We start from the raw sequence: 11,614 nt of genomic DNA on the forward strand, positions 1-11,614 counted from the left end.
GCGTTGGTGCCAGAACGGCGTCCACAGACGCTCGATCACCCAGAAGCTGGACCAGCAACTAGTTTTGAGCACGATGTGCAATAATCTCCATCTCCAGCGGCACCAAGCACTCCACCGTCGCATGGAGTGATGCATTCTTCTACTCAATGGCTAGGAGCCGCTCCAAGAGAGCGCGATATTTCTCAGCGTGAGGCAGGTGCGCAAAGTGCTCCAACCTCCCTTGGTCTCTGCGCAGCGGTATGCGACCCCAGCATGATGCTCGGCGGATCCCGATCGTGACGGACCTCCACCCCAAGAGCCCCAAGAGCCCGAAGAGCATCGTGAGTCACCTGACGACGATCGACCCAGTCGTCATCGTCCGCCGCCAACCCTTTTCGACAAAAATGGGGGTGCTCACAATCACGTGGAGAGTTTTGTTGGTCGACGTCGTCGCGAGAGTCAAACCCAGTATCTTGTGAAGTGGCGGGGATACCCTGACTTCGAGAATTCGCGTGAGTTTAAAGTGCTACTTCGACAAGACTGCCCAGACGTCGACGACAGAGGGAAATGACGTTCCGCGTCATCGTACGCCCTACGCTTCACGGAAATAGCCGTGGAATCCGAAGGGCCATGAGCTGAGCTCAAGCTATGACCCTGAGCTGCTGCGGTCACAACTCACCCGTGTGAGAGATCACAGAGCTCGCGGGAGCGTGATGGATTAATCCATACGTCGCAGGGCGACGATCCTAAGGAAGTCGGCAAGGCGCCTCGAGTTTGGCAAACTCAAACCGAAGATGGCGGTCCACGCGCGCGTTCACCTGTTCGTGGCTCAACTGGAAGTATTACAGCGATAAAGATTTCGGTACCGCTGCAACCGCCGCTTAAAGATCTCTACATCATCCGCAGCGGTTTTTCCAGGGGTGAGCATCACAGGAATCGTCCGCATCGCGGGTCCAGGAGCACCTTCTTTTTAAGCACGGAGTCGAGTGCGGTACGTCTCCATTGGAATTTTTTGACGACTCAAGAAGCAAGCTTGGAGAGCTTTTTGTCCGTCAAGCTCAGTTTGTCTAATGCTCGGGGCCCAACCACGTAGACGATCAGCAATCGAGTGATCGCGTCCTTCGCTTCCGTAGCGGGATCCGCCGAGCAGAATCCGTATTCCACAATGGGTTAGGGAACCGATTGTGTATGCGCGCGCATGGGAGGCACCCTGCTGACAGCATCCAGCTGCTGCTTCAGTGCCTCGTCGAGGTCATTGGTAGTGACACCACATCCCCCGGATGCCGAGAGTTCGGGAAACGTACATCACATCCGCAAAGTTCGAGCAGGGCTCACGTCGCACCGCTGGGACAACTCGCCCTCTTCTGCTTCCCATCCTGGGAAAGTCTTATTCGACGTCCATGTATCCTCGAGGAGGTAATCCATCGCCTGTGGGGGGGGCGCGGTGCGTGGTCGGGAGTAGACATTGCGTCTGGGTTCTTGGTCGTTCGACTCTGTCGCTGACAATACACTGCGCGGTACTCGGTCACCGAGAGCTTGGGCTGCGCTTCCCTTCGAGCCGCGAACGTGGTGTCCAAAGTTGCACCGAGTGAAGGAGACGGAGATAAGTCTGCCTGCGGGCGTTCTCGTAACCAGCAAGGCTGTCTGTCTACCGTGTCCTCGACACAGGGAGCGAATTGAGCAGAGAATTTGTGAAGAAGGTTCTGGTGTCTTTGTAAACTCGAGTCTCGTTTGAGGCGACAGTTGAATGTGAACTGTAGGTGCTCACAATCTTGATGGGGGAGAGTGTAACGGGGTTCTTACGTGCCCTGGTATGAAGGGTGTGGGTGTGGTAACACAAGATGGCGTGACCACGCAATGATGTGGCTATACTTAAACACGAAGTCAGTACGTGGCTGGTTCAGCCAGTAGTTATACATTCAATTAGGTTTTCCTATATAGATATGTGAACCTTTAGATTTAGATAAGGTGGCTCCGCCGCAATTTAAACCGAGAATAGAGTTTCGTAAGGGTTGATTAGCCGTGGATTAAGGTTGTAATTACTCTCCGAGTAAGTTGATTGCGATCTGCTACACTCGTACTGGCTCTAAATATAGAGCGAAGGGACCCGACCTTAACCAAGCTTCCTTTATGTGGATGAGCTACGGCAGCCCCGCTGCACTTACTGTGTTCATGCTCCGAGACCCTCCTCACTGGTCTTATACTGTTATATGGCAATAGGGTTGTAGCATTGCACTTACCAATTTTGGAGTGAATTCGATGAGGCCCATGTGCTATTATCTCCTAAAGAATTCTCGTTTTCAACACGCCCATCTTGGCCTTGCGGTATTGCTTCGTATTCTCAACACACTGCGCTGCTGAGTTCTTCACACATTATGGATGAGCTGCAACAAGATTATTTCTCTTTGTACCATTACAGCCCATTACCGAAGTCAGATGACAAATCGCCTTAAAGTCAGCGTACGTAGATCAACACGACCTGTCACAACCGATGTATTACGTCAACTTTGTGCAGGGTGGCTGTCTGCCGATTGAGCATAATATTTTTTAATAATTACCAAGGTTGGCCACTCAATTGCAAAACATAAGTTTGTATAACAATACGAGAAATTAAATCTGGAGGTATGCTGCTAAGTATTTTATATCAAAAACTGCTGATGATGCTTTTGGCAATGAGTTATTTTAATAACACGCTAGGCTGTTGAGGGCGCTCTGCAGCCTCTGGATGCCTATGCGAATCTCATCTTCGTTGTAAAAGGCAAATGATAGGCGTGCGCAGCGAGTCAACGCCGTATCGATTCCATTACCGTCCGTCTCACCGAGAGAGCACCGGTTCCCGGGTGTGAAAGCTACACCGTGACAGACCATAGCTTCTTTTAGCAGAGCTTCAGTATGCACACCGTTCGGCAGGTTGAGCCACAAGAAGTACCCGCCAGAGGGCTCAGTAAATACGGAGTCCGGGCAGTACTCACGCAATGCTTCGCACATCGCGGCCTTCCGAGCTTGCAAAATCTTCTTTAACTCGTCGATGTGCGGGTACAATTTCTTTTGCTCCAAGACTACTTGTATCAACGACAGCCATCAAACACAGCAGGAAGTATAGTCAAATGAAAAGCTGTTTACGGCAAAGCGTACCACAGCAAAACTTAAACATACGCTTACCTGCGTGAACGAGAGCTGCGGTGATGGGATTCTGGCCGCCACCGCTACGAAGCACACCTATAGTAGAGAGTGTTTCGATAGTCTCGACGCTGCTTTGCGCCCAGCCTACACGAAAAGCAGTATAGCTAAGAAAATAAGACTTTAGACTGCATGTATATGTTGTTTCCTTACCGAGGCGAAGACCTGGAGCAAGAATTTTCGAAAAGCTTCCAAGTGAGACAACCAAACCGGAGTCGTCGTATGTTGCAAGTGATGTCAAGGCATCGACTTCAAAGTGCAGTAAGTTATAGGGCTCGTCGGATATAATATGAAACCCGTAATTTTGCGCAAGGGCTACAAGGTGCTTGCAACGGTTCGGCGACAACACGCTACCCGTTGGGTTATGAAAAAACGGAACCGTATACAAGAATGCCGGAATATTTCCCACGGCCAGCTCAGCTTCGAGCACGTTCAGCTTTAATACATGCAACTCTCTTTAGGAAAGTTATGCATCAAATTTTTCCAAGCATGCGATACTTACATCAATTCCCTCCTCCCCAACCGGAATACCCTTTAATTCCAGTCCCAGCTCTCGAAATATATCATGTGCTAAGAAATAGGTCGGCTCCTCCACAAAAACTAGCTTGTTGGTCTTGGAAAATGCCATGGCAGTGTGGGATATGGCTTGTGAATTGCCTGCTGTTACCATTAGTCTTTCTGGGTTGACACTCTTTGAATTATCACCCCCTATGAGATAGCAAAGCGCTTGTCAGTCGCCACTACCACTTGTACTGATCCTTTTACCTGTCACAAGGTTGGCAATCTCCTTTTTAAATTCGTAAAATCCCGAAGCAATGCCATATTGAAGTACCATTGGGTCTTGAATTAGCCTCAGACGGTTCAATGCAGCATCGCGAAACATGCCCAAAGGCAGCTGGGAGGCCGAGGGCTGACCGAGGCCAAAATTTACAGTTTCGTGAGTTGTCTGCGTTTGAGCATAGGGAGACGACTGCACGGTTTGTATAGGGGCGAAATTCAAGTTGGAGCTTTGCCTGCGACGTAATTTGGCAGCTTGTTTTGCATTGACATGATATCGTGCCAAGCGAGTATAGCGCATTCGTTCTCACGTGATCAGAAAAAAAACGACATTTATTAAGAAAAGATTTATTCGATCTGCACAGTAAATGTCTTTATGATCGCACATTACTATTTTATATCTGTAGTATAGTTTTGATTGTGTCAACTCGTATTTCACAGCTATATTTTATTCTCATTAAGAGGATTCGAAAATTGTATACATGCAATCTGTGGCGAGATACTTTATTAGTCACATAAAATCATGTCCTAGTGACATATTTTGATATTGTTGATAAAAGTAACGCGTATGTTGTAGCTAAGTAAACGTCTTCTAGCCAGCCAATTTAAAGTGGCAAGAATGAAGTAGCTTTAGCATGCTAGATCGTTGCATTGAGTCAATTGGCATAAATTCTCCCAAGAAGACTGAGGCAAAATGGTGATCAAGTAAGTAAGCACCTCTTTATCGATGACACACATAACAAATATGCTGGAGCGAGAGAGAGTTACACATGTCACGAAGACTTCAGGCTCATATGGTACGCAGCGAGCGTATGAATTGTGATCAGTGAACGTTTGACAGTGATCATCGGAGCCCTCGACACAAACGATCCGCGGAGCAACAACGGCCTCTCTGTCGCTCCAGGGGATCGGACATTTTAGAAATAATAAACAAGCAATTGTGGATGTGGACAAATGATTAACTAAGAATCGTTCTGGCTCCAGGACCGAGACTTGCTCATTCAGCGAAAGCCGCATCTACCCTGGTCACGGCTCGCGTTACATCCGTCGCGATGGATCTGCATACGTATTCATCAATGCAAAGAGCAAGTCGCTATTTTTGCAGCGCAAGAAGGCTACCAAGATCGTGTGGACCCTCGGCTGGCGCCGCATGAACAAGAAACTCAAGGTTTATTTTGGAATTTGTTGTGATTAACGTGCTGGATTTTAATAATAATTTTCCGGTTTACAGGTTGAAGAAGTTTCTCGTCGTCGCGCTCGCAAAACCACTAAGATCCAGCGTGCCATAGTTGGTGTCTCGGCCGATGACGTAAGTTTTTATCTTATATTCGAATCGTCTGTGGTCATCCACGCAGTATCTTACTTCGTGCTGGTTGACTACTGGGGACAGATTCGCAAGAAGCGTAACCAGAAGCCGGAGATTCGTGCTGCTGCCCGTGCCGCCTTGAAGGAGGCTAAGGAGCGTAGCAAGATGAAAAAGACGGTCACCAAAGTTGAGCACGCTAACAAGGGAGCGAAAGGATCCAACGCACCGCGCGCTCAGAAAAAGTCTGGCAACCGCGGTGCCATCTAAGTCAGTTGGGTCGTCTGTCAAGTCTCAGCACTACTTGGAAGATTTACATACCATCTTAATGCCGATCATCGGCAAAGAAGCTTCTTTCATTATTGCCTTTGAGCGATGGTGTGAACATTAGTTTGAAACGAACGCAGTTTATACTGTCGGCTTAATGTTAAACGAACTCAATAGAGATCAGTCTTGGAGGAGGGAAGTCTCCAAATGTCGTCTACTATTATAATTGGTAAAAGTATACCAGTGTTTAGCTGTGGTAGAGTAGACAGTAACTCAAATTGCAGTAGGCTCACGCTGCAAACTCTACTTCTCACATGAATGTCAAGGCTCTCCTTTGAGCCATATGACCTCGCGACAGTGACTGCATAGGGCTCTCCAATCGATTTGTTGATCAGTCACGAAAATGTCGACCTTAAAGCCATCGCTCACCTCTGTGTCTAATGATAACGCTACTGTAATGACAAGCAAGGACTACTATTTTGACTCGTACTCACACTTTGGTATACATGAAGAGATGCTGAAGGATACGGTGCGCACAAAGGCTTACATGAACGCCATTTTGCAAAGCAAACATCTCTTCAAGAACAAGACCGTTCTCGACGTCGGGTGTGGTACCGGAATTCTCTCAATGTTTGCCGCCAAAGCTGGTGCGAAACATGTTTATGGTGTCGACTGCTCGAATATTTTAACTCAGGCCCGCGACATTGTCAAGGCTAACGGATTTGCTGACAAGATCACACTTATCCAGGGCAAGATGGAAGAACTATCGCTACCGGTGGATAATGTGGACATCATCATTTCGGAGTGGATGGGCTACTTCCTGCTTTATGAATCTATGCTAGACACAGTGCTTTATGCACGTGATAAGTATCTGGTCTCCGGTGGACTTATGTTTCCGGACCATGCCACACTCTTTATTGGAGCCATTGAGGATGGAGAGTACAAGACCGAGAAGCTTGACTTTTGGGACAATGTCTACGGCTTTGATATGAGCTGCATCAAAGAGATTGCCAAGATAGAGCCGTTGGTTGACACCGTCAGCAGTGACGCTTTGCTCACTGATGTTTGCCCGATACTCGACATTGACCTGACCAAAGTTACTAAAGAGGAACTTAATTTCTCATCTTCGTTCAAACTGACTGCCTTCCGCCAGGATTTTTGCCATGCGCTTGTGGCATATTTTGATTGCATGTTTTCGGCAACACACAAAAAGCTGAGCTTCTCCACTGGCCCCAAGGCTGAGTACACGCACTGGAAGCAGACTGTGTTTTATTTGGAGGGCGAGCTTGCATGTCACCCTGGCGAGGTGATTGAAGGTGAGCTGACGTGCAAGCCCAACGCATCCAATCCTCGCGACCTGGATATTGACATAAACGTGCGCTTTGATGGCGGCAGCGGCTCTTACAATCGCCTGCATGAGTTCAAACTTCGCTAGAGTTTGCAAAAGCATTCACGATTCATGCTCTTTTTAGCGTACTTTAACTTTGTTGTATTTTAGATCTAGTCTCCAGGCTAGACTTTCATTCGATGCAATAAAACTCATTTCATTTTTGTCATTCCTGTGCAGAACGCACGGTTACTCAGATCACTTGTCGCCATTCAAAGGATCTTGAGCCTCTTTCTATAAATACGATAACTTTGTCCTGCTTATTCGCTGCCTTATGTACAGGCTAGTGTCTCTATCTTGAACAACAAACTTGTTTACTCAATATCCTCCATTTCCATGTCACCATCAATATCTTCCTCCTCCGCTTCTTCGACAGAGTCCGCCTCATCGTCTTCTTCTTCCAAATCAATCTCCTCTTCCATACCGTCGGCAGCAGCGCCATCGATAACAATATCCGTGTAGTTATGGTCAAGCTGGGCAGCTGCTTTGACTAGTTCCTCATCGTCGACAAAGTCCATATCGAGGTCATTGCCAACACCAGGTAAACCAGTCTGCATAGTACTAAAACCAGCATCATTGACCACTGGGCTGTTACCATCATTCATAGCACTGAGACTCTGTGAGCCAGCTGGCGACCAATCTATAGGAAAGCGCGTGACACGCGGTTTGTCCGCCAAAATATTTCGCTGTAGCTTGCTCACATCCACTCGAGCGGGTGGATTTTCTAGCAGAAATGGATCGGCGTAGTCGTTATTGACATAGTAACCCACTCGTACAAATTCACGTCCACGGTATGAGCAGGTGACGAGCGCCACAGTGACACCAACCTTGTCCTCGTCCGGAATCATGTCAGGGTTGGGCGGATCGGACTGGAAAACAAACTTGTTGGTGCCGACGGGCACGGGACCAACTAGTACCTCTTCAAGCACTTGGTCGCGGCTTTCATCCTCTGCGCTACCAACATATGTAATCTTCCACTCCAAATCTGTAGCAGATTACAGTGTTGATTTACGATTCATTAATTGGGATCTGATTGACAAATATCGGAACTTTGTACGTACCGGCCTCAAGCGGTTGTGCGCATTCAAATGTGACCTCAAACTGAAAGGGATTCGTAAATGCTGTGGGGTTGTCCAGCACAGTGATGTTAGTAAGCGTAACGTACGCCATGTCGCTACAGCGGGGGTGTTTGAGGAATGAGAGGTTAGCAAGGTAAAGACTTTGTTAGTTGCACTCGCGCCATAAACCACAACATGGTACCGTAACTACCATTCAAAGTACGATGACACAGCAAGCTCAAAATTGTAAGAAAGAACTTTGTGGCTAAAACAAAAAATGCTGGTGTCAAACTAACGCATGTTTTAGTCATTTTGCCGAAGGAAAGCATCAAGCGTAAGCTGACCAAGTTTTCTTCTCTTTCTTACAAAACGAGGCTGAGATGCATCTGAATATAGCGCCGTTGATGGGACCGGTGAAGAACTGACTGGTACTTTGCCACTTACAGCCGGTACTGCCCCTGACTGCATCAGAATACTGTTACACGCATTGCGAGCTCTCTTAAGACCATCTTTAGAGTCATCATTCGAGTCAAAACTATAGTCCTCTAATTCAATTACGCCATCAGCAGCTGCCTTTTCGACTTCACTTGTGGTAGCAGGGTGGGGTGAAGCCATCATCGAAAGCCGTTGGTTCCCTGAACAACTGTTAGCAGTATCGACAAACGAGCTATCTCGCTTTATAGATCGCCGTTGTCTCCACTGCGGCAATGTACAAGTAAAAGCTACCCATTTATAATTAAATTGGTAAATTGCATCACACCTTCGCTTCTGGCGTTTTATTTGCGCCGATATCATCGAAACGATCAGAATTGGCCTTTCGCTTGCTTGTGAGATTTAGTGCGACGTCAAACCCATCTGACAGAACAAATTAAGCTAAAATCAGCTTCATGACAGCAAACTAATTGACCAAATGCAATTTTACCGCTTAACGAGCTCTCACTGTCGTCGCACACGAATGCTAGCTTTTCAGAAGTATTGTTGACCATCGGATGCATCGAATGTGCAGTTTCAGCGTCGCGTCGTTCTTTTATAGCGCTACCGCGACAAAATTCTGGATCTGGTGGAGGTTCATATATTATATCTGCATTAAAGAAGACAAAGATGAGTCTGTCTGTACAAGCACAGACATTTCTATTTGATAACGCACCGTCAAAAACTTCCGATGCTTCTTCCTGAAATTGGTTTACTGCACATCAGCAAGCGCAAATTGATCAATCACTGCGATTACATGAGGGAATTTACAAAAACAAGGTACCATCAGTGACGTCTTTCCAACTACATGTCTGCAAAGACTGCGAGACTTGCGACGAAGCGATGTCTGGACAATCACCTACGAAAACAACAAGAAAAAATTATAACGCTTCATGAGTATAAACAACTTGAAAAAGACGACATGTTAAACACCATCAAAGTCTTGACTCGGAGTTATATCCAAGCTGTCCACGTCCGCTGCGTTCTACCCGTGATCACACAAATATACAATTACATCGATTCTAGACGCATCACCCAATCTTCTTTAAACGCACGTATTCCACAAAGGTACTGAGCTGGTCTTCCATATTCAAGCTATCTAGGTCGCTACTGCCAGAATTGTACTCACTACTATCGCTGTTTATGCATGGTAGTTGGGTGTGATACAGCTTCCGCAGCTCGCCGGGTTTGCACGTCCAAGACAGCGCGAAGGTGGACGCTGTTGGTCGTATCGTCGAGGTATGCGCGTTTTTTCTCGTCCAATCGGTCGGAGCGAATGCACACGACTTGCCTTTGTCACGCCGAAAGAGTGAGAGCGATTGACGCCACGCACGGGTATCGCTGCTGCTGTTACAATTTTTGCTGCTTACCAGGTCCTTGTGATGATCTTGTACAGTAGGCAGCCCGGTGCGCATAGAGTTAAAAATGACCAGTCGCTACTGAATTTAAAGGATCAGCGCTCGACCACGACGTCGACTTTTTGGCTTATTTTTGGTAGCTTCAGAGCCCACAATGGTTTAGTATATAGCAGGGTGTATGTTGTATGTAGTACGCAATGAACTCACTGTTATAAAATATATATGTAGTACACAACCACTATTTAAAGCAATAGCGTTGATGTATTATAAAGTCACTTCCAAATCCTCTGCAACACACCATGACATGCACCAACTGAGCGCTCAATGAGGCCGACCTTCATATAGTTATCTTAGTGACAGGTGCATCGCAAGGTCAACTTTTACGCACCTTTTACCGGCTCCAATTTAGAAGAGTGAATATCGTAACCTTGTGTTTGACACATTTCGTGGACTTGTACGAAGTTCACTTAATTCTAGATATACACAAGTACCAAAATATGGGCGTGGTTGTAATATATATATCGTGTTTGTCTAAGAAGCATTGATTCAAATGCATGCACTCTTGAAAAAAGCACAGCTAACCAGACAACTACTTACGGTTAGGGCTCTCGCTTTCGGTCATGGTAGTAGAACCCAACCTCTGTGCATTTATTCATGCGGACCCTTAAAATCAAAGCTTCCTCTATACAAAAAGCGAGAGCCGACGACCGACGTGTCTCTGTCTTTCGAAGTGGGTGGCGTAAGCCAGTCAATTCTGCAGGATACTTTCAATGAAAGTTGAAAATCAAGCTTTTCGAAGTCGAAGCTCCGTACACCCAAAAACTTGTGGTACAACCTCAATGCACCCTTAATTGTATAAATCAGAAACCCAAACATTTATAAGAATAAAGGGCCTTTAAGAGCCGTTGGGATGTTTTGCATGTAGCTAGGAACCATTAACTCATTTGAATTTTGTTGCAAATTTTCCTTCAAGGTCTCGAGTCGTTCTTCTTCCCTCCAAGTCGGGACTGTCCTTCTACTCCACGTTGGAAATCGCTTCATCGTCGCACAAACGTGTGTGTTGTGTTTGAAGGAGAGTTGTGAACAGCGCTTTTTTACAAAAAGGCTTGATATCGAGTCCGCATCGCACGGATCATGAGATCGTAAGCCTAATATAGAAGCAGAACTGACAGCTTCTCGGGTGCTCTTGTACTGAGTTCTGCTCGTTTCTCATCAAGTGGTATGTAAGTCGGATGCAAGCTAACACTAGACATATTCATTTAAACCTTTTCACCGAACGAATATGTATACTGCAGTACTCGGGGCAAGCAGCTCGCGTTCCGTCCTCGACGAAGTCTATTCGTTTTACCAGCTCCATTGCTTTAGACTTTAGAATTTTGCACAATCATGTATGTGTAAGTACACCGTAATTACGGTTCGTACTTTGTCCAGCCTCTCGCACCTAGATATGGATCGCACTTTGGTGCTCACTTTCGCTCTTGACATTACGCAAAAGTGAGCGCTTAAACAGTAAGAAAGTGCGCCTGGGGCTCTTCATCTCCACTTGCACCTTTTTCTCATGGTTGCTCCTATGAGCATGGTTTCACTCTACCTAGCGTACGACTACGGACAAACGAACAGCACGACATTCTTAATGATGCAGTTGATTTACTCTTCGACGGGAGCGCAGATGCAATTCTTTTACGCTCCGACCCTCTAAGTTGCCAGGAATGTGGATGTACGAAACACCCCCGCACTCCTCTGCATGAATCGCACATTCTTGTCATTTTTCTAGAACGAAAAGTGATACGATGGCACCCAGTTTGTCACCAGTGAGCTGGATCAAGCTCATGTA

General features: G+C 46.7%; 5 protein-coding genes across 5 annotated transcripts; 2 read left to right on the forward strand and 3 right to left on the reverse strand.

Annotated features, from left to right (window-relative positions):
* Window positions 1–2,661: 2,661 nt before the first annotated feature.
* PHALS_06873 (dihydrodipicolinate reductase) lies at window positions 2,662–4,237 on the reverse strand (the record flags this gene model as incomplete). The annotated part of the gene is made up of 5 exons (XM_024720238.1): window positions 2,662–3,041; window positions 3,142–3,246; window positions 3,313–3,595; window positions 3,662–3,867; window positions 3,925–4,237. 5 exons carry the CDS (start codon window positions 4,235–4,237, stop codon window positions 2,662–2,664), a joined length of 1,287 nt encoding a protein of 428 aa, XP_024585456.1.
* A 393-nt stretch (window positions 4,238–4,630) lies between these two features.
* On the forward strand, window positions 4,631–5,509 carry PHALS_06874 (60s ribosomal protein; the record flags this gene model as incomplete). Its single annotated transcript, XM_024720239.1, has 4 exons — window positions 4,631–4,641; window positions 4,921–5,104; window positions 5,168–5,245; window positions 5,327–5,509. 4 exons carry the CDS (start codon window positions 4,631–4,633, stop codon window positions 5,507–5,509), a joined length of 456 nt encoding a protein of 151 aa, XP_024585457.1.
* Window positions 5,510–5,909: 400 nt separating this feature from the next.
* Window positions 5,910–6,941, forward strand: PHALS_06875 (protein arginine n-methyltransferase; the record flags this gene model as incomplete). The annotated part of the gene is made up of 1 exon (XM_024720240.1): window positions 5,910–6,941. One exon carries the CDS (start codon window positions 5,910–5,912, stop codon window positions 6,939–6,941), a length of 1,032 nt encoding a protein of 343 aa, XP_024585458.1.
* A 266-nt stretch (window positions 6,942–7,207) lies between these two features.
* On the reverse strand, window positions 7,208–9,837 carry PHALS_06876 (anti-silencing partial; the record flags this gene model as incomplete). The annotated part of the gene is made up of 13 exons (XM_024720241.1): window positions 7,208–7,878; window positions 7,955–8,067; window positions 8,163–8,216; window positions 8,296–8,312; window positions 8,396–8,650; window positions 8,712–8,806; window positions 8,874–9,032; window positions 9,099–9,137; window positions 9,207–9,281; window positions 9,356–9,407; window positions 9,478–9,521; window positions 9,590–9,713; window positions 9,793–9,837. The coding sequence occupies 13 exons, from the start codon at window positions 9,835–9,837 to the stop codon at window positions 7,208–7,210; spliced, it is 1,743 nt and encodes a 580-aa protein (XP_024585459.1).
* Window positions 9,838–10,928: 1,091 nt separating this feature from the next.
* PHALS_06877 (uncharacterized protein) lies at window positions 10,929–11,137 on the reverse strand (the record flags this gene model as incomplete). The annotated part of the gene is made up of 2 exons (XM_024720242.1): window positions 10,929–11,019; window positions 11,079–11,137. The coding sequence occupies 2 exons, from the start codon at window positions 11,135–11,137 to the stop codon at window positions 10,929–10,931; spliced, it is 150 nt and encodes a 49-aa protein (XP_024585460.1).
* Between the last annotated feature and the right edge of the window lie 477 nt (window positions 11,138–11,614).

Source organism: Plasmopara halstedii (assembly GCF_900000015.1).
Source record: "Plasmopara halstedii genome assembly, contig: Scaffold_3060, whole genome shotgun sequence".
NCBI classification, from domain to species: domain Eukaryota; phylum Oomycota; class Peronosporomycetes; order Peronosporales; family Peronosporaceae; genus Plasmopara; species Plasmopara halstedii.